The 19240-nt window shown below is 42.6% G+C and overlaps 1 protein-coding gene and 1 long non-coding RNA gene across 2 annotated transcripts in view; one reads left to right on the top strand and one right to left on the bottom strand.

Annotated features, from left to right (window-relative positions):
- The window catches only part of LOC117504187, a 28899-nt gene extending 19087 nt beyond the window's left edge, over positions 1–9812 (top strand). Inside the window, exon 4 of the long non-coding RNA XR_004558739.1 lies at positions 9801–9812. This is a non-coding gene — a long non-coding RNA (uncharacterized LOC117504187). The remainder of the gene's footprint in view (positions 1–9800) is intronic.
- Positions 1–19240, bottom strand: part of lta4h (leukotriene A4 hydrolase) — a 90033-nt gene that overhangs the window by 44976 nt on the left and 25817 nt on the right. Inside the window, exons 4-7 of the mRNA XM_034163574.1 lie at positions 2672–2740; positions 2479–2583; positions 1829–1881; positions 1682–1754 (exon numbers count right to left, since the gene is read on the bottom strand). Of these exons, the coding sequence (XP_034019465.1) occupies positions 1682–1754; positions 1829–1881; positions 2479–2583; positions 2672–2740 (300 nt within the window). The remainder of the gene's footprint in view (positions 1–1681; positions 1755–1828; positions 1882–2478; positions 2584–2671; positions 2741–19240) is intronic.

Genomic DNA, 19240 nt, shown 5'->3' with positions numbered 1-19240 from the left:
AGGAATGGTCTATTTGAAGAGTTTCAGTCAGGTTTTAGAATTCATCATAGTACAGAAACAGCATTAGTGAAGGTTACAAATGATCTTCTTATGGCCTCGGACAGTGGACTCATCTCTGTGCTTGTTCTGTTAGACCTCAGTGCTGCTTTTGATACTGTTGACCATAAAATTTTATTACAGAGATTAGAGCATGCCATAGGTATTAAAGGCACTGCGCTGCGGTGGTTTGAATCATATTTGTCTAATAGATTACAATTTGTTCATGTAAATGGGGAATCTTCTTCACAGACTAAAGTTAATTATGGAGTTCCACAAGGTTCTGTGCTAGGACCAATTTTATTCACTTTATACATGCTTCCCTTAGGCAGTATTATTAGACGGTATTGCTTAAATTTTCATTGTTACGCAGATGATACCCAGCTTTATCTATCCATGAAGCCAGAGGACACACACCAATTAGCTAAACTGCAGGATTGTCTTACAGACATAAAGACATGGATGACCTCTAATTTCCTGCTTTTAAACTCAGATAAAACTGAAGTTATTGTACTTGGCCCCACAAATCTTAGAAACATGGTGTCTAACCAGATCCTTACTGTGGATGGCATTACCCTGACCTCTAGTAATACTGTGAGAAATCTTGGAGTCATTTTTGATCAGGATATGTCATTCAAAGCGCATATTAAACAAATATGTAGGACTGCTTTTTTGCATTTACGCAATATCTCTAAAATTAGAAAGGTCTTGTCTCAGAGTCATGCTGAAAAACTAATTCATGCATTTATTTCCTCTAGGCTGGACTATTGTAATTCATTATTATCAGGTTGTCCTAAAAGTTCCCTAAAAAGCCTTCAGTTAATTCAAAATGCTGCAGCTAGAGTACTGACGGGGACTAGAAGGAGAGAGCATATCTCACCCATATTGGCCTCTCTTCATTGGCTTCCTGTTAATTCTAGAATAGAATTTAAAATTCTTCTTCTTACTTATAAGGTTTTGAATAATCAGGTCCCATCTTATCTTAGGGACCTCTTAGTACCATATCACCCCAATAGAGCGCTTCGCTCTCAGACTGCAGGCTTACTTGTAGTTCCTAGGGTTTGTAAGAGTAGAATGGGAGGCAGAGCCTTCAGCTTTCAGGCTCCTCTCCTGTGGAACCAGCTCCCAATTCAGATCAGGGAGACAGACACCCTCTCTACTTTTAAGATTAGGCTTAAAACTTTCCTTTTTGCTAAAGCTTATAGTTAGGGCTGGATCAGGTGACCCTGAACCATCCCTTAGTTATGCTGCTATAGACGTAGACTGCTGGGGGGTTCCCATGATGCACTGTTTCTTTCTCTTTTTGCTCTGTATGCACCACTCTGCATTTAATCATTAGTGATCGATCTCTGCTCCCCTCCACAGCATGTATGTCTTTTTCCTGGTTCTCTCCCTCAGCCCCAACCAGTCCCAGCAGAAGACTGCCCCTCCATGAGCCTGGTTCTGCTGGAGGTTTCTTCCTGTTAAAAGGGAGTTTTTCCTTCCCACTGTAGCCAAGTGCTTGCTCACAGGGCGTCGTTTTGACCGTTGGGGTTTTACATAATTATTGTATGGCCTTGCCTTACAATATAAAGCGCCTTGGGGCAACTGTTTGTTGTGATTTGGCGCTATATAAAAAAATTGATTGATTGATTGATTGACTCACCTCGGAGAACTCGTACGCTGCTTTGTCCACATACTCCTTCTCAGACCAGACGCGAGACCTCGGCCCGATCTCCCTGTGGACCAATTATTAAGACAGAGTCACACAGGTGTGTTACACGTGGCAGCGGGATATCAGGTGAGACCGTACCTGCTCTCCAGGTCTCCAACAACAAGAGCAATCAGGTAGGAGGGGATGGGAACCTGGAGGGGAGGTCAAAGGTCAAAGCACATTGAGAGCTGTTTTATTGTTCCAAAGTGCACAACTTCAGGAGTTATCAGTGACTGTGGAAGCCTGCACGCACACACACACACGCACACACACACACACGCGCACACACACACACACACACACACACACACACACACACACACACACACACACACACACACACTATTGGGTAATAGGGTTTTTAAAAAGACTATTTAGCAGTGAAGTCTTACGATTAGTTATCTTATTACGGGGTAACATAGGTCATAAAACACCAACATAAAGACTGGAGACTGTACAAACGCTTCAAAGACGCACCTTAAAAACTACTCTGAAAGTGTGTTGCTACCTGGGAAGCGCACGTCTGAGGGGCCCCACTAGAGGGCGCTGTCCTCCGCTGGCATCAACACAACAATGACCATCAAAAACAAAGGACGTCTCTGTAAAGCAGACGTGAACCCAGACTGTGCTTTGGTCCGTGCTCGTCTCCAACAGGTCTCGTGTCTTCACCTGATTCCAGCCACTATCAGAATCATTTTAACTTGCCCTGAGCTGTGTGCTGATTGGCTGTCTGCTGTCAGGTGACTGACCGGTTGCCTGAAGCGGTAGATGACACGGCTGCTGTCCTCAGGGTCGGGCTCCTGTCCATCGGGCATGGCACTCATCAGCGCCACCAGCTGTTTTGGAACGGACACCTGAGCACAGAGCAGACGGGCGGCGCTGACGGACAGATTTCACGGTGAGCGAGCGTTTCCTGTGTGAGGGTGGCGGCGCGTCACTCACCTGGGCATAGTAGGTGTGTTTGATGGACGGGCTGTCCTGACACGGGATCATACTCCTGCAGTGATGAGCCTGGAAGACAGCGCACAGGGAACACCCGCTCAGTAGGCAGTCACCAGAGTGAGAGGGGGCTCTAGTGGCCAGAGACAGTACTGCAGGTTACTAAAGCCAGCGTCTGAACACGTCCAGCGGTTTGAAACAGTATAATTATTCATCTGCATCAATGAATCATCCAGCAGGTGGCAGCACATCTGTGGGGTTTGACAAAAGCATCAGAAAAGTGTTTCTTTGTCATGTTTGCTTCACCTGTTCTTTTTTTAATCACATTAACCTGGAGAGAATGGACCCACTCAGACACAGATCTCCTCCAAAGTCAAACAATTAACCACATTTGTGTCCAGCAGAACAGATCGTCATGGCACAAGCGGGTCATGGTACAAAGAGCGGTTTTTGCTGGAAGGACTAAATTTTTTTTAGCACTGTACTTTTTTCATATGTTTCTTTCTGACAAGTGAAATAACTTCGGAGTTGAAAACAGGTCTGAAGAGGAAGCAGTCACAGGACGTTCAGCCTTTCATCACTAACCACAAAGTGACGCTTTTCTGTCCAGTTCCCCTCCAGCCAGGCCGTGCCCCCCCCCCCCCCCCCCCAAACTCAGTTTAAGAATTAATTTATTTATAAAATTCAGATTAGTTGGTCTGGTTCTGATGTTGTCAGCCTGAGTTATACTTTATTCCACAGTTTTTATTTTTATGTGGTTTTATTCATGAAATACAGTAAAAGTCTCATTTCATGGATTCAGGTGGACCAGCGAACTTAAATCTGTTATATGTACAAAACAAATCACATCCGTTATATGTTCGGAACAAATTAGTTCCAGTCAGGGGGCACTGAACAATCGACTGGGAATCCTGAATCTGGACCTGCCTCATTTAATGACCAGATCAAAAATTCCTCTGAAAAAACTAAGCGCCTGCCTTAAACAAGTGTTTAACATTATGTGCATTAAAGAGATCACATTTGGTCGAGTCGCCTTTTTTTTTTTTAGTCCACTGCGGAGTGGTACCTTATAATCCTAAAGCCTGATTTATGCTTCTGCTGCTCTGTAACTCCGTGGCCATACAACGGCGTAGACGTGCGTGTTAGTCACAGCCCCGCAGAGGGCTGTGATTGGTTCATCACACCCAGGGATATGTGTGAAACTAAAGGACATGTTGCACCGAAATCATCATAATCCACACTTGTATGTAAAACTTTGGGCCCCCCTGATAATTGTCATAATTTTCCTTTATAAATCATTGGTTGTCTGGATCAGAAATTTCAGTTAAATATATCATATAGCAGACAAACATACTGATATTTGAGAAGTGAAATGAAGTTTATAGTATTTACAGAAAGTGTGTAATAATTATTTAAACAAAATCAGGCATGTGCATAAATTTGGGCACCCTTATTTTATTGATTTGAACACATTTAGAACTAATTATTGGAACACAAAATTGGTCTGGTAAGCTCACTGACCCATGACCTCCTTACACAGGTGAATCCAATCATGAGAAAGGGTATTTAAGGTGGCCATTTGCAAATGTTTCCCTTTTTTGCATCTCTTCTAATGAGTGGCAACATGGGAGCCTCTAAACAACTCTCAAATGACCTGAAACCAAAGATTGTTCAACATCATGGTTTAGGGGAAGGATATAAAAAGCTATCTCAGAGATTTCAGCTGTCAGTTTCCACTGTGAGGAACATAGTGAGGAAATGGAAGACCACAGGCACAGTACTAGTTAAGGCCCGAAGTGGCAGGCCAAGAAAAATTTCAGATAAGCTGAAGCGAAGGATGGTGAGAACAGTCATAGTCAACCCACAGACCTGCTCCAAAGACCTACAACATGATCTTGCTGCAGATAGTGTCTCTGTTGAAACATTTAAAGTGAAGCTAAAGACCCTTTTGTATAGGCTGGCTTTTACCTAGTTTTATGATTCTATGTTTCTGCTGCTTTTAATTTCTTTGTTCTTATGTGAAGCACTTTGTGATTTCTATCTTGAAAGGTGCTATATAAATAAATCTTACTTACTTACTTACTGTGCATCGTTCAACTATACAGCGCACTTTGCACAAAGAGATGCTGTATGATGCTGTAATGCAGAGGAAGCCTTTTCTGCGTACACGCCACAAACAGAGTCGCTTGAGGTATGCTAAAGCACATTTGGACAAGCCAGCTTCATTTTGGAATAAGGTGATGTGGACTGATGAAACTAAAATTGAGTTATTTGGACATAACAAGGGGGCATTATGCGTGGCTGAAAAAGAACACAGCAGCTACCTCCAGTCAATCAATCAATCAATCAATTTTTTTTTTTATATAGCGCCAAATCACAACAAACAGTTGCCCCAAGGCGCTTTATATTGTAAGGCAAGGCCATACAATAATGATGTAAAACCCCAACGGTCAAAACGACCCCCTGTGAGCAAGCACTTGGCTACAGTGGGAAGGAAAAACTCCCTTTTAACAGGAAGAAACCTCCAGCAGAACCAGGCTCAGGGAGGGGCAGTCTTCTGCTGGGACTGGTTGGGGCTGAAATCATAAAATCTCCAGTAAAATCTGGATGTGGTTCCATCATGCTGTGGGGCTGTGTGGCCAGTGCAGGTACTGGGAATCTTGTTAAAGTTGAGGGTCACATGGATTCCAGTCAATATCAGCACATTCTTGAGAACAATGTTCATGAATCAGTGACAAAGTTGAAGTTGCGCCAGGGCTGGATCTTTCAACAAGACAACGAGCCTAAACACTGCTCAAAATCTACAAAGGCATTCATGCAGAGGAACAAGTACAACGTTCTGGACTGGCCATCTCAGTCCCCAGAACTGAATATTATTATCTGTGGTGTGATCTTAAGTGGGCTGTCCGTGCTCAGAAACCAACAAACCTGAGATGTTTTGTAAAGACGAATGGTCCAAAATACCTTCAACCAGAATCCAGGCTCTCATTGGAAGCTATAGGAAGCATTTAGAGGCTGTTATTTCTGCAAAAGGAGGATCCACTAAATATTGATGTATTTTTTCTGTTGGGGTGCCCAAATTTATGCACCTGCCTAATTTTGTTTAAAGAATTATTGCATACTTTCTGGAAATCCTATAAACTTCATTTCACTTCTCAAATATCAGTGTGTTTGTCTGCTATATGATATATTTAACTGAAATTTCTGATCCCGACAACCAATGATTTATAAAGGAAAATCATGGAAATCATCAGGGGGGCACAAAGTTTTACATACAACTATAGATTTAGGCTGTTAGTGACCAGCTGATGATCCACCAGGATTTCTTTGTGCACTTCTGTGACCTGTTTCAAAATATACAGCATTTGCAACAAACAGCCACGAGACGTCCGAAAACAAAGTACTCGTGTGTTTCCGACAGCGGTGACGTGACCATTGGAAGAGTCCCAGCGTGCATTTCAATGGAATGTAGCTGCTAATGTTAAGAACTGAGGCACAGAAGTTTCCATAGGTGTGATGTCGTGTTCTGATGACTCGTTTTTAAGTGATAACTGTTCATTTTGACGCAGTCACACTAAAATCAGCTCTGAGAAGGTTTAGTGCAGCTGCACAGCCACGAGTCAGAAACGCAGCCCGTTAAAATCAAACCAAAATGCTTAGAATGGTTGTATGTAACTGCGAAAAAAAATATTTTATATATATAAGATCTGTGTCATGTTGGCTATGGAAAAACAATGTCACAGAGACATTCCATGTCCATGTACAAATAAAACATCGTGCTGCGCAATTTTAACCCACATCTCAGCTGTTTTATTGCTGCTTTGTACTTGGACGTGAAATGTCCCACTCTGCTGTGCACACAGACCAACATTCAAATTCCCACACACTCTCTCAAAGTAAAATAAAAATTTACTTTCACTGAAAGAACACAAAGCAAAAGATGAAAAAACTGAACATCTTGCCAAATAAAAAGTCCACAACATCAAAGAAGCCCCACACCTGCATCACGATCGCACGCAGCCAGAGAGCAGGTCCACATCCAGGATCACCAAGCAGAAAACAAGTCCAGGTCCGCGTCCAGGATCACCAAGCAGAAAACAAGTCCAGGTCCGCGTCCAGGATTACCAAGAACAAAACAAGTCCAGTTCCACGTCCAGGATCACCAAGCAGAAAACAAGTCCAGTTCCACGTCCAGGATCACCAAGCAGAAAAGAAGTCCAGGTCCACGTCCAGGATCACGGCGGCAGTAAACCAGCATCCTGCCGCACAAACAGCTTTAGGTTCCAAAACCGACAAACTGTAAGGTTCAGAGTTTTGGGGTTTTGGTGGGTCGTCTCCTCTCTGTGAATCTGAGCATCACTTTCAAATGATAGCTCAGAAGTTTCGCTTTCAGACGTAGCAGGTTCGTTTCACTCTGTCTGTCATCGAGATGTTTGTGCTCATTCTAAAATGTACGTCACACGCTGAGAAATGCAGAAAAATGCCGACTGACACGTTTTTCAGAAATGCACCTGTTAACGCTCAGACTGAGAGGAATAATTAGCAAAAAAATACATCAACAACCACTAATTATTAGCACGAAGAGACTTAGCAAGACAACATACAAGTACTCAGGGTAGTAACTGAGACGTTAACTTTAACACCTAGCTTGGTTTAGGCGCCGGGTCGGAGCACTTTCCTCGAGTCAGCGAGTGTCATGCTTCTGTTCCAGGGCACGTCCAGATTGAACTGTCCACTACAGGTGAGGGCTTTTTAATGGGGCGGGACAATCGGGCCGAGGTGAGCGAAAATCCGTTATACAAAATGGAAAACCATACAAAAGTACCGGGACCACGAGTGTGAATATCCAGTTTATGTCATGACGGTTTTACTGCATTTCATTTGTCTGCACAAAATCTCAGAGTTTGTGGTATTTCTTCTGAATTCTGCTGTTGTGACCCTGAGGTCATATTTAGTCCTTCTGAGGTGTGTAGGTGTGTTTACTGAGTTTCTGTTTTCCAGGTGAGCGTCTACTGATGGCCCCGGCTGATTGGTCCAACTTTTAAGGAGGGCTGAACCCAACATCAAATGCTCCACCTACTACCAGCTCCCAACCACGTTGTGTGTGTGTGTGTATGTATCTAACACTTGCTTTTTGTTTTCCTTTTGTTATTGTTGGAATTATTTGTTTTAGGTAAAAATTTAACTTGAACAGGTTCGTCCTGTTGAGATCGAGACCTGAACAATTATAAAGTTTCCAGTCCACCTAACCTGCATGTCTTTAAATGTGGGAGGAAGCCGGGGCAAATCAAATCAAATCAATTTTTTTATATAGCGCCAAATCACAACAAACAGTTGCCCCAAGGCGCTTTATATTGTAAGGCAAGGCCGTACAATAATTATGTAAAACCCCAACGGTCAAAACGACCCCCTGTGAGCAAGCACTTGGCTACAGTGGGAAGGAAAAACTCCCTTTTAACAGGAAGAAACCTCCAGCAGAACCAGGCTCAGGGAGGGGCAGTCTTCTGCTGGGACTGGTTGGGGCTGAGGGAGAGAACCAGGAAAAAGACATGCTGTGGAGGGGAGCAGAGATCAATCACTAATGATTAAATGCAGAGTGGTGCATACAGAGCAAAAAGAGAAAGAAACAATGCATCATGGGAACCCCCCAGCAGTCTACGTCTATAGCAGCATAACTAAGGGATGGTTCAGGGTCACCCGATCCAGCCCTAACTATAAGCTTTAGCAAAAAGGAAAGTTTTAAGCCTAATCTTAAAAGTAGAGAGGGTGTCTGTCTCCCTGATCTGAATTGGGAGCTGGTTCCACAGGAGAGGAGCCTGAAAGCTGAAGGCTCTGCCTCCCATTCTACTCTTACAAACCCTAGGAACTACAAGTAAGCCTGCAGTCTGAGAGCGAAGCGCTCTAATGGGGTGATATGGTACTACGAGGTCCCTAAGATAAGATGGGACCTGATTATTCAAAACCTTATAAGTAAGAAGAAGAATTTTAAATTCTATTCTAGAATTAACAGGAAGCCAATGAAGAGAGGCCAATATGGGTGAGATATGCTCTCTCCTTCTAGTCCCCATCAGTACTCTAGCTGCAGCATTTTGAATTAACTGAAGGCTTTTTAGGGAACTTTTTGGACAACCTGATAATAATGAATTACAATAGTCCAGCCTAGAGGAAATAAATGCATGAATTAGTTTTTCAGCATCACTCTGAGACAAGACCTTTCTAATTTTCTCGGACAGTGGACTCATCTCTGTGCTTGTTCTGTTAGACCTCAGTGCTGCTTTTGATACTGTTGACCATAAAATTTTATTACAGAGATTAGAGCATGCCATTTCTTTCTCTTTTTGCTCTGTATGCACCACTCTGCATTTAATCATTAGTGATCGATCTCTGCTCTCTTCCACAGCATGCCTTTTTCCTGGTTCTCTCCCTCAGCCCCAACCAGTCCCAGCAGAAGACTGCCCCTCCCTGAGCCTGGTTCTGCTGGAGGTTTCTTCCTGTTAAAAGGGAGTTTTTCCTTCCCACTGTAGCCAAGTGCTTGCTCACAGGGGGTCGTTTTGACCGTTGGGGTTTTTACGTAATTATTGTATGGCCTTGCCTTACAATATAAAGCGCCTTGGGGCAACTGTTTGTTGTGATTTGGCGCTATATAAAAAAATTGATTGATTGATTGATTTACATGAACAAATTGTAATCTATTAGATAAATATGATTCAAACCACCGCAGCGCAGTGCCTTTAATACCTATGGCATGCTCTAAACTCTGTAATCAAATTTTATGGTCAACAGTATCAAAAGCAGCACTGAGGTCTAACAGGACAAGCACAGAGATGAGTCCACTGTCTGAGGCCATAAGAAGATCATTTGTAACCTTCACTAATGCTGTTTCTGTACTATCATCTAACACACTCCAGAAATCTTTTTCTAAAACCTGACTGAAACTCTTCAAATAGACCATTCCTCTGCAGATGATCAGTTAGCTGTTTTACAACTACCCTTTCAAGAATTTTTGAGAGAAAAGGAAGGTTGGAGATTGGCCTATAATTAGCTAAGATAGCTGGGTCAAGTGATGGCTTTTTAAGTAATGGTTTAATTACTGCCACCTTAAAAGCCTGTGGTACATAGCCAACTAACAAAGACAGATTGATCATATTTAAGATCGAAGCATTAATTAATGGTAGGGCTTCCTTGAGCAGCCTGGTAGGAATGGGGTCTAATAGACATGTTGATGGTTTGGAGGAAGTAACTAATGAAAATAACTCAGACAGAACAATCGGAGAGAAAGAGTCTAACCAAATACTGGCATCACTGAAAGCAGCCAAAGAGAACGATATGTCTTTGGGATGGTTATGAGTAATTTTTTTCTCTAATAGTTAAACTTTTATTAGCAAAGAAAGTCATGAAGTCATTACTAGTTAAAGTTAAAGGAATACTCGGCTCAATAGAGCTCTGACTCTTTGTCAGCCTGGCTACAGTGCTGAAAAGAAATCTGGGGTTGTTCTTATTTTCTTCAATTAGTGATGAGTAGTAAGATGTCCTAGCTTTACGGAGGGCTTTTTTATAGGGCAACAGACTCTTTTTCCAGGCTAAGTGAAGATCTTCTAAATTAGTGAGACGCCATTTCCTCTCCAACTTACGGGTTATCTGCTTTAAGCTGCAAGTTTGTGAGTTATACCATGGAGTCAGGCACTTCTGATTTAAGGCTCTCTTTCCTCCGGGGCAGCCGGAGGAAACCCATACAAACACGGAGAGAACATGCAAACAGAAAGGCCACAAGTGGGATATGAACCCATGAGGCAACAGTGCTAACCGCTAATCCACCATGCTGGGGTAAGAAGCCATTTTATTTTGGACAATGTTTTCTCCCGTTTCTTCGGCGTTTGAGTTAGACTCCTGTTTTTGGTTGTTTTAGGTGTTTGGAAGATCGTTTTGTTTGTTATTTTGGCCTTTATCTCAGCCTGAAGTTTTGATTTAAGAATAATAAATTTGTTATATTTTGGACTGCAGTCCTGGTGTTGGTCATCCAGGGGGCTGGAGGGAGGGGGAGTCACGGCATGGTTTACCGCACGGCCTGCCGCTGTGGGTTCGATACGTCCATGCATCATGGACCCGCAGACTGCAGGTGGTCCTTTCAGAGTCTTCTGGAGTTCAGCTCCAACAGGTCACCAGCATAATATAGACCTGCAAGAAAACCAAATCCGGACCCACACCAGGCGGTTACCTGGACCCGTCTGGACCCACACCGGGTGGTTACCTGTCCGGACCCACACCGGCGGTTACCTGGACCCGTCTGGACCCACACTGGGCAGTTACCCATCCGGACCCACACCGGGCGGTTACCTGGACCCGTCCGGACCCACACCGGGCGGTTACTTGTCCAGACCCACACCGGGCAGTTACCTGGACCCCAGCTGACAACAGACTGTATTTACATCACTGTGAGTTCAGTGCTGAAGGTCACCGTCCATATCCTGCCCCAGTGGACCAAGAAGTTGAGTCTTCAGACTGAGATCCGACTCTTGCCTTGTGTGGATGATGTGAAGACACGGTCCGTCCTGGCAGACTGAGATCTAACACATGATCTTAAGGCTGGTTCTCCTTTTTTAACCTGTTCTGTTGAAATTCTGAAGGTTTCATCTTTCATGAAAAAAACAAAAACTGATCTCATCAGGTCTGGAAGAGGAACCAGGCCGAAAACTCCTTTCAGGTCTGAGGACACAAAGTCTTTCATCACTTTAACCTCTAACTGACAGTTTAGTGTTTCAGCAGACATCCGTCTGAAAGCAGGTCCACTTGAAGTCTCAGTCCTGGGACCAGATGTGAGCTAGGACTCAAATGGATCCATGACTATGGAACAGACATGAATTGAGTTGACTGATTTGTTGTGGACCACCACATAAAGCTGCACTGCTTCCCTCTCCACCTAGGGGGTGCACTGAGCTCATCCCAACATGATAATCACACAGGATTGTTCTTTAGGCGCAGAAGACGTTTGGATGCACTTCAGCGGTAGGCAGGAGTTTAAAAAGAGGACGTTTTCAGGAGTGCACAAAAATATAGAAACCCGTCCTCAGTCCTCGTCCCAACAATAATCAGCCCCCATATTCAGCATTTTGGTGGATATCAGTGTCACCTGTTAATCTGATCTGTTTATTTAGAGACCACAGCGCTGAGAACGCCAGCTCAGAGACACACAGCTGAAAAGTGCATCTGTGTCCATCTGAGTGAAAGAATAAACTTCATCAAACTCCTTCATTAAATAATCCCCAGTACCTCCTGTTAAATTAACAGATTATTTTACAGATTAAAGGTTTTGTGCTTCCCCAGAGGAGAAAACGACAGACAGACAGACAGAGACCTCACTTACAGTGGCTGGCAAAAGTATTCAGCCCCTTGGTATTTCATGCATTTTAATTTGTTTCTGGCATTTCAACTAAAAAAGTAAATCAGGCTTCTCTGGATAAAAATTTTCTAAATTTATCTTCCTTAAACTCAAACTGAACGTAAATCTCTACAACTTGATATAAATTCAAATATGAAAGCCAAGATGATTGGTTGCAAAAGTAATCAGCCCCTTTGTCATGAAACCGTTTACAGAGTACTGTTTCATTTGTGTGATCAGCGGACTTTAGCGCTAAACACTCGTTAAAACAATTTAAGGACGTTAAACTAACATCTTCATGGCTGTGGTGAACATCTACTTTAAGAAAAGGGAGGAGCACAGGGTAACATATAAGAGTGGAGGAAGGTGCACACAGGTGGACTACATTCTTTATAGGAGATGCAAGCTAAAAGAAATCAGAGACTGTAAGGTGTTGGCAGGAGAGAGTGTCACTAGACAGCACAGGATGGTTGTTTGTAGGATGACTTTAGAGGTGAAGAAGAAGAAGAGAGTGAGAGCTCAACAAAGGATCAGATGGTGGAAGCTGAAGGAGGAAGACTGTTGTGTGAGATTTAGCGAGCAGGTGAGAGAAGCACTGGATGGAGGGGAAGCAATTTTGAAGAGGATGAAGAGTGGAAAGGCAGTTGGCCCAGATGACATTCCAGTGAGGGCATGGAAATGTCTGAGAGAGATGGCAGTGGAGTTTCTAACCAGATTGTTTAATAAAATCTAGGAAAGTGAGAGGATGCCTGAGGAGTGGAGACAAAGTGTGCTGGTTCCTATTTTCAAGAACAAGGGCGATGTGCAGAGCTGCAGTAACTACAGAGGCATAAAGTTGATCAGCCACAGCATGAAGTTATGGGAAAGAGTAGTAGAAGCTAGGCTTAGAAAACAGGTGAAGATCTGTGAGCAGCAATATGGTTTCATGCTGAGAAAGAGCACTACAGATGCAATGTTTGCTCTGAGAATACTGTTGGAGAAGTACAGAGAAGGACAGAAAGAGTTACATTGTGTGTTTGTGGACTTAGAAAAAGCTTATGATAGGGTGCCAAGAGAAGAGTTGTGGTATTGTATGAGGAAGTCTGGAGTGGCAGAGAAGTATGTTAGGGTAGTGCAGGACATGTACAAGAATAGTGCGACAGCGGTGAGATGCGCAGTCGGAATGACAGACTCATTCAAGGTGGAGGTGGGATTACACCAAGGATCAGCTCTGAGTCCTTTCTTGTTTGCAGTGGTGATGGACAGGTTGACGGATGAGATCAGACAAGAGTCCCCATGGACTATGATGTTTGCAGATGACATTGTGATCTGTAGTGAGAGTAGAGAGCAAGTTGAGTCTAGTCTGGAGAAGTGGAGATATGCTTTGGAGAGAAGGGGAATGAAAGTCAGTAGAAGCAAGACTGAGTCCATGTGTGTGAATGAGAGGGAGCCCAGTGGAATAGTGCAGTTACAAGGAGTAGAAGTGGTGAAAGTAGATGAGTTTAAATATTTGGGGTCAACTGTTCAAAGTAATGGAGAGTGTGGTAGAGAGGTGAAGAAGAGAGTGCAGGCAGGGTGGAGTGGGTGGAGAAAGGTGGCAGGAGGGATTTGTGACGAAAGAATATCAGCAAGAGTGAAGGAGAAAGTTTACAAGACAGTAGTGAGACCAGCTATGTTGTATGGTTTAGAGACGGTGGCACTAACAAAAAGGCAGGAGGCAGAGCTGAAGATGTTGAGATTCTCTTTGGGAGTGACAAGAATGGACAAGATTAGGAATGAACATATCAGAGGGACAGCTTAGGTGGGACGGTTTGGAGACAAAGTCAGAGAGGCGAGATTGAGATGGTTTGGACATGTGCAGAGGAGGGACCCAGGGTATATAGGGAGAAGGATGCTGAGGATGGAGCCACCAGGCAGGAGGAGAAGAGGGAGACCAAAGAGGAGGTTCATGGATGTGCTGAGAGAGGACATGCAGGTGGTTGGTGTGACAGAGGAAGATACAGAGGACAGGGTGAGATGGAAACGAATGATCTGCTGTGACGCCCCCTAATGGGAACAGCCAGAAGAAAAAGATGAAGATGACAACAACAATTTTTAGAAGAACTCACCCCTTTTATTTCCTGTTAATTATGTAATTTTTTTTATGTTAATTTACTGTCTTAATCTATTTAGAAATTGTTTAGGTTATTGTTATCTGAAAAGTGTAGTGTGTTTGATGTCTTCCACCACCTCCTCTGTCTGTGCATGTCTGAAAATAGAAGCACTCAAGACTCAGACTTCATTTACATTAATCATCAGTAAAGACAACCAGTAAATCAGTGAGGGGAGCCACCGAGGCACCAAATACGCCTCAGACTTCATTTACATTAATCATCAGTAAAGACAACCAGTAAATCAGTGAGGGGAGCCACCGAGACACCAAATACGCCTCAGACTTCATTTACATTAATCATCAGTAAAGACAACCAGTAAATCAGTGAGGGGAGCCACCGAGACACCAAATACGCCTCAGACTTCATTTACATTAATCATCAGTAAAGACAACCAGTAAATCAGTGAGGGGAGCCACCGAGACACCAAATACGCCTCAGACTTCATTTACATTAATCATCAGTAAAGACAACCAGTAAATCAGTGAGGGGAGCCACCGAGACACCAAATACGCCTCAGACTTCATTTACATTAATCATCAGTAAAGACAAACAGTAAATCAGTGAGGGGAGCCACCGAGACACCAAATACGCCTCAGACTTCATTTACATTAATCATCAGTAAAGACAAACAGTAAATCAGTGAGGGGAGCCACCGAGACACCAAATACGCCTCAGACTTCATTTACATTAATCATCAGTAAAGACAAACAGTAAATCAGTGAGGGGAGCCACCGAGACACCAAATACGTCTCAGACTTTATTTACATTAATCATCAGTAAAGACAAACAGTAAATCAGTGAGGGGAGCCACCGAGGCACCAAATACGCCTCAGACTTTATTTACATTAATCATCAGTAAAGACAACCAGTAAATCAGTGAGGGGAGCCACCGAGACACCAAATACGTCTCAGACTTTATTTACATTAATCATCAGTAAAGACAAACAGTAAATCAGTGAGGGGAGCCACCGAGGCACCAAATACGCCTCAGACTTTATTTACATTAATCATCAGTAAAGACAAACAGTAAATCAGTGAGGGGAGCCACCGAGACACCAAATACGCCTCAGACTTTATTTACATAATCATCAGTAAAGACAACCAGTAAATCAGTGAGGGGAGCCACCGAGACACCAAATATGTCTCAGACTTCATTTACATTAATCATCAGGAAATCAATCAATCAATCAACTTTTTTCTTATATAGCGCCAAATCACAACAAACAGTTGCCCCAAGGCGCTCTACAAACAGTAAATGTGCAGTGGCTTACTTCATCGGACACGTGACTTGCTGGGTGGTCAGTGACAACCAGTGACAAGTTCCGGGCTCGGTAAACTTCGGCCATCAGAATTTTGGCTCTCTGTTGGGACTGTTTACACAGAGACTGCTACCTGCTGCTTTGGACTTGAATTAACAGTCTTTTTCAAGACTTTTTTACCTTTTTACTTTTTTTTTTTTTTTTACTTTTTTACTGTGCTCCAACGCCTAAGGAATCAATCAATCAATCAATTTTTTTTATATAGCGCCAAATCACAACAAACAGTTGCCCCAAGGCGCTTTATATTGTAAGGCAAGGCCATACAATAATTATGTAAAACCCCAACGGTCAAAACGACCCCCTGTGAGCAAGCACTTGGCTACAGTGGGAAGGAAAAACTCCCTTTTAACAGGAAGAAACCTCCAGCAGAACCAGGCTCAGGGAGGGGCAGTCTTCTGCTGAGACTGGTTGGGGCTGAGGGAAAAAACCAGGAAAAAGACATGCTGTGGAGGGGGGCAGAGATCGATCACTAATGATTAAATGCAGAGTGATGCATACAGAGCAAAAAGAGAAAGAAACAGTGCATCATGGGAACCCCCCCACAATCTACGTCTAAAGCAGCATAACCAAGGGATGGTCCAGGTTCACCCGATCCAGCCCTAACTATAAGCCTTAGCGAAAAGGAAAGTTTTAAGCCTAATCTTAAAAGTAGAGAGGGTATCTGTCTCCCTGATCTGAATTGGGAGCTGGTTCCACAGGAGAGGAGCCTGAAAGCTGAAGGCTCTGCCTCCCATTCTACTCTTACAAATCCTAGGAACTACAAGTAAGCCTGCAGTCTGAGAGCGAAGCGCTCTATTGGGGTGATATGGTACTACGAGGTCCCTAAGATAAGATGGGACCTGATTATTCAAAACCTTATAAGTAAGAAGAAGAATTTTAAATTCTATTCTAGAATTAACAGGAAGCCAATGAAGAGAGGCCAATATGCGTGAGATATGCTCTCTCCTTCCAGTCCCCGTCAGTACTCTAGCTGCAGCATTTTGAATTAACTGAAGGCTTTTTAGGGAACTTTTAGGACAACCTGATAATAATGAATTACAATAGTCCAGCCTAGAGGAAATAAATGCATGAATTAGTTTTTCAGCATCACTCTGAGACAAGACCTTTCTAATTTTAGAGATATTGCGTAAATGCAAAAAAGCAGTCCTACATATTTGTTTAATATGCGCTTTGAATGACATATCCTGATCAAAAATGACTCCAAGATTTCTCACAGTATTACTAGAGGTCAGGGTAATGCCATCCAGAGTAAGGATCTGGTTAGACACCATGTTTCTAAGATTTGTGGGGCCAAGTACAATAACTTCAGTTTTATCTGAGTTTAAAAGCAGGAAATTAGAGGTCATCCATGTCTTTATGTCTGTAAGACAATCCTGCAGTTTAGCTAATTGGTGTGTGTCCTCTGGCTTCATGGATAGATAAAGCTGGGTATCATCTGCGTAACAATGAAAATTTAAGCAATACCGTCTAATAATACTGCCTAAGGGAAGCATATATAAAGTGAATAAAATTGGTCCTAGCACAGAACCTTGTGGAACTCCATAATTAACTTTAGTCTGTGAAGAAGATTCCCCATTTACATGAACAAATTGTAATCTATTAGACAAATATGATTCAAACCACCGCAGCGCAGTGCCTTTAATACCTATGGCATGCTCTAATCTCTGTAATAAAATTTTATGGTCAACAGTATCAAAAGCAGCACTGAGGTCTAACAGAACAAGCACAGAGATGAGTCCACTGTCCGAGGCCATAAGAAGATCATTTGTAACCTTCACTAATGCTGTTTCTGTACTATGATGAATTCTAAAACCTGACTGAAACTCTTCAAATAGACCATTCCTCTGCAGATGATCAGTTAGCTGTTTTACAACTACCCTTTCAAGAATTTTTGAGAGAAAAGGAAGGTTGGAGATTGGCCTATAATTAGCTAAGATAGCTGGGTCAAGTGATGGCTTTTTAAGTAATGGTTTAATTACTGCCACCTTAAAAGCCTGTGGTACATAGCCAACTAACAAAGATAGATTGATCATATTTAAGATCGAAGCATTAAATAATGGTAGGGCTTCCTTGAGCAGCCTGGTAGGAATGGGGTCTAATAAACATGTTGATGGTTTGGATGAAGTAACTAATGAAAATAACTCAGACAGAACAATCGGAGAGAAAGAGTCTAACCAAATACCGGCATCACTGAAAGCAGGCAAAGATAACGATACGTCTTTGGGATGGTTATGAGTAATTTTTTCTCTAATAGTTAAAATTTTGTTAGCAAAGAAAGTCATGAAGTCATTACTAGTTAAAGTTAATGGAATACTCAGCTCAATAGAGCTCTGACTCTTTGTCAGCCTGGCTACAGTGCTGAAAAGAAACCTGGGGTTGTTCTTATTTTCTTCAATTAGTGATGAGTAGAAAGATGTCCTAGCTTTACGGAGGGCTTTTTTATAGAGCAACAGACTCTTTTTCCAGGCTAAGTGAAGATCTTCTAAATTAGTGAGACGCCATTTCCTCTCCAACTTACGGGTTATCTGCTTTAAGCTACGAGTTTGTGAGTTATACCACGGAGTCAGACACTTCTGATTTAAAGCTCTCTTTTTCAGAGGAGCTACAGCATCCAAAGTTGTCTTCAATGAGGATGTAAAACTATTGACGAGATACTCTATCTCCCTTACAGAGTTTAGGTAGCTACTCTGCACTGTGTTGTTATATGGCATTAGAGAACATAAAGAAGGAATCATATCCTTAAACCTAGTTACAGCGCTTTCTGAAAGACTTCTAGTGTAATGAAACTTATTCCCTACTGCTGGGTAGTCCATCAGAGTAAATGTAAATGTTATTAAGAAATGATCAGACAGAAGGGAGTTTTCAGGGAATACTGTTAAGTCTTCTATTTCCATACCATAAGTCAGAACAAGATCTAAGATATGATTAAAGTGGTGGGTGGACTCATTTACTTTTTGAGCAAAGCCAATAGAGTCTAATAATAGATTAAATGCAGTGTTGAGGCTGTCATTCTCAGCATCTGTGTGGATGTTAAAATCGCCCACTATAATTATCTTATCTGAGCTAAGCACTAAGTCAGACAAAAGGTCTGAAAATTCACAGAGAAACTCACAGTAACGACCAGGTGGACGATAGATAATAACAAATAAAACTGTTTTTTGGGACTTCCAATTTGGATGGACAAGACTAAGAGACAAGCTTTCAAATGAATTAAAGCTCTGTCTGGGTTTTTGATTAATTAATAAGCTGGAATGGAAGATTGCTGCTAATCCTCCGCCCCGGCCCGTGCTACGAGCATTCTGACAGTTAGTGTGACTCGGGGGTGTTGACTCATTTAAACTAACATATTCATCCTGCTGTAACCAGGTTTCTGTTAGGCAGAATAAATCAATATGTTGATCAATTATTATATCATTTACCAACAGGGACTTAGAAGAGAGAGACCTAATGTTTAATAGACCACATTTAACTGTTTTAGTCTGTGGTGCAGTTGAAGGTGCTATATTATTTTTTCTTTTTGAATTTTTATGCTTAAATAGATTTTTGCTGGTTATTGATAGTCTGGGAGCAGGCACCGTCTCTACGGGGATGGGGTAATGAGGGGATGGCAGGGGGAGAGAAGCTGCAGAGAGGTGTGTAAGACTACAACTCTGCTTCCTGGTCCCAACCCTGGATAGTCACGGTTTGGAGGATTTAAGAAAATTGGCCAGATTTCTAGAAATGAGAGCCGCTCCATCCAAAGTGG

Source organism: Thalassophryne amazonica, chromosome 22, assembly GCF_902500255.1.
Source record: "Thalassophryne amazonica chromosome 22, fThaAma1.1, whole genome shotgun sequence".
Lineage (NCBI taxonomy): Eukaryota > Metazoa > Chordata > Actinopteri > Batrachoidiformes > Batrachoididae > Thalassophryne > Thalassophryne amazonica.
The sequence above is the reverse complement of the archived record's forward strand: the minus strand, read 5'-3'. Positions and strand labels throughout refer to the sequence as shown.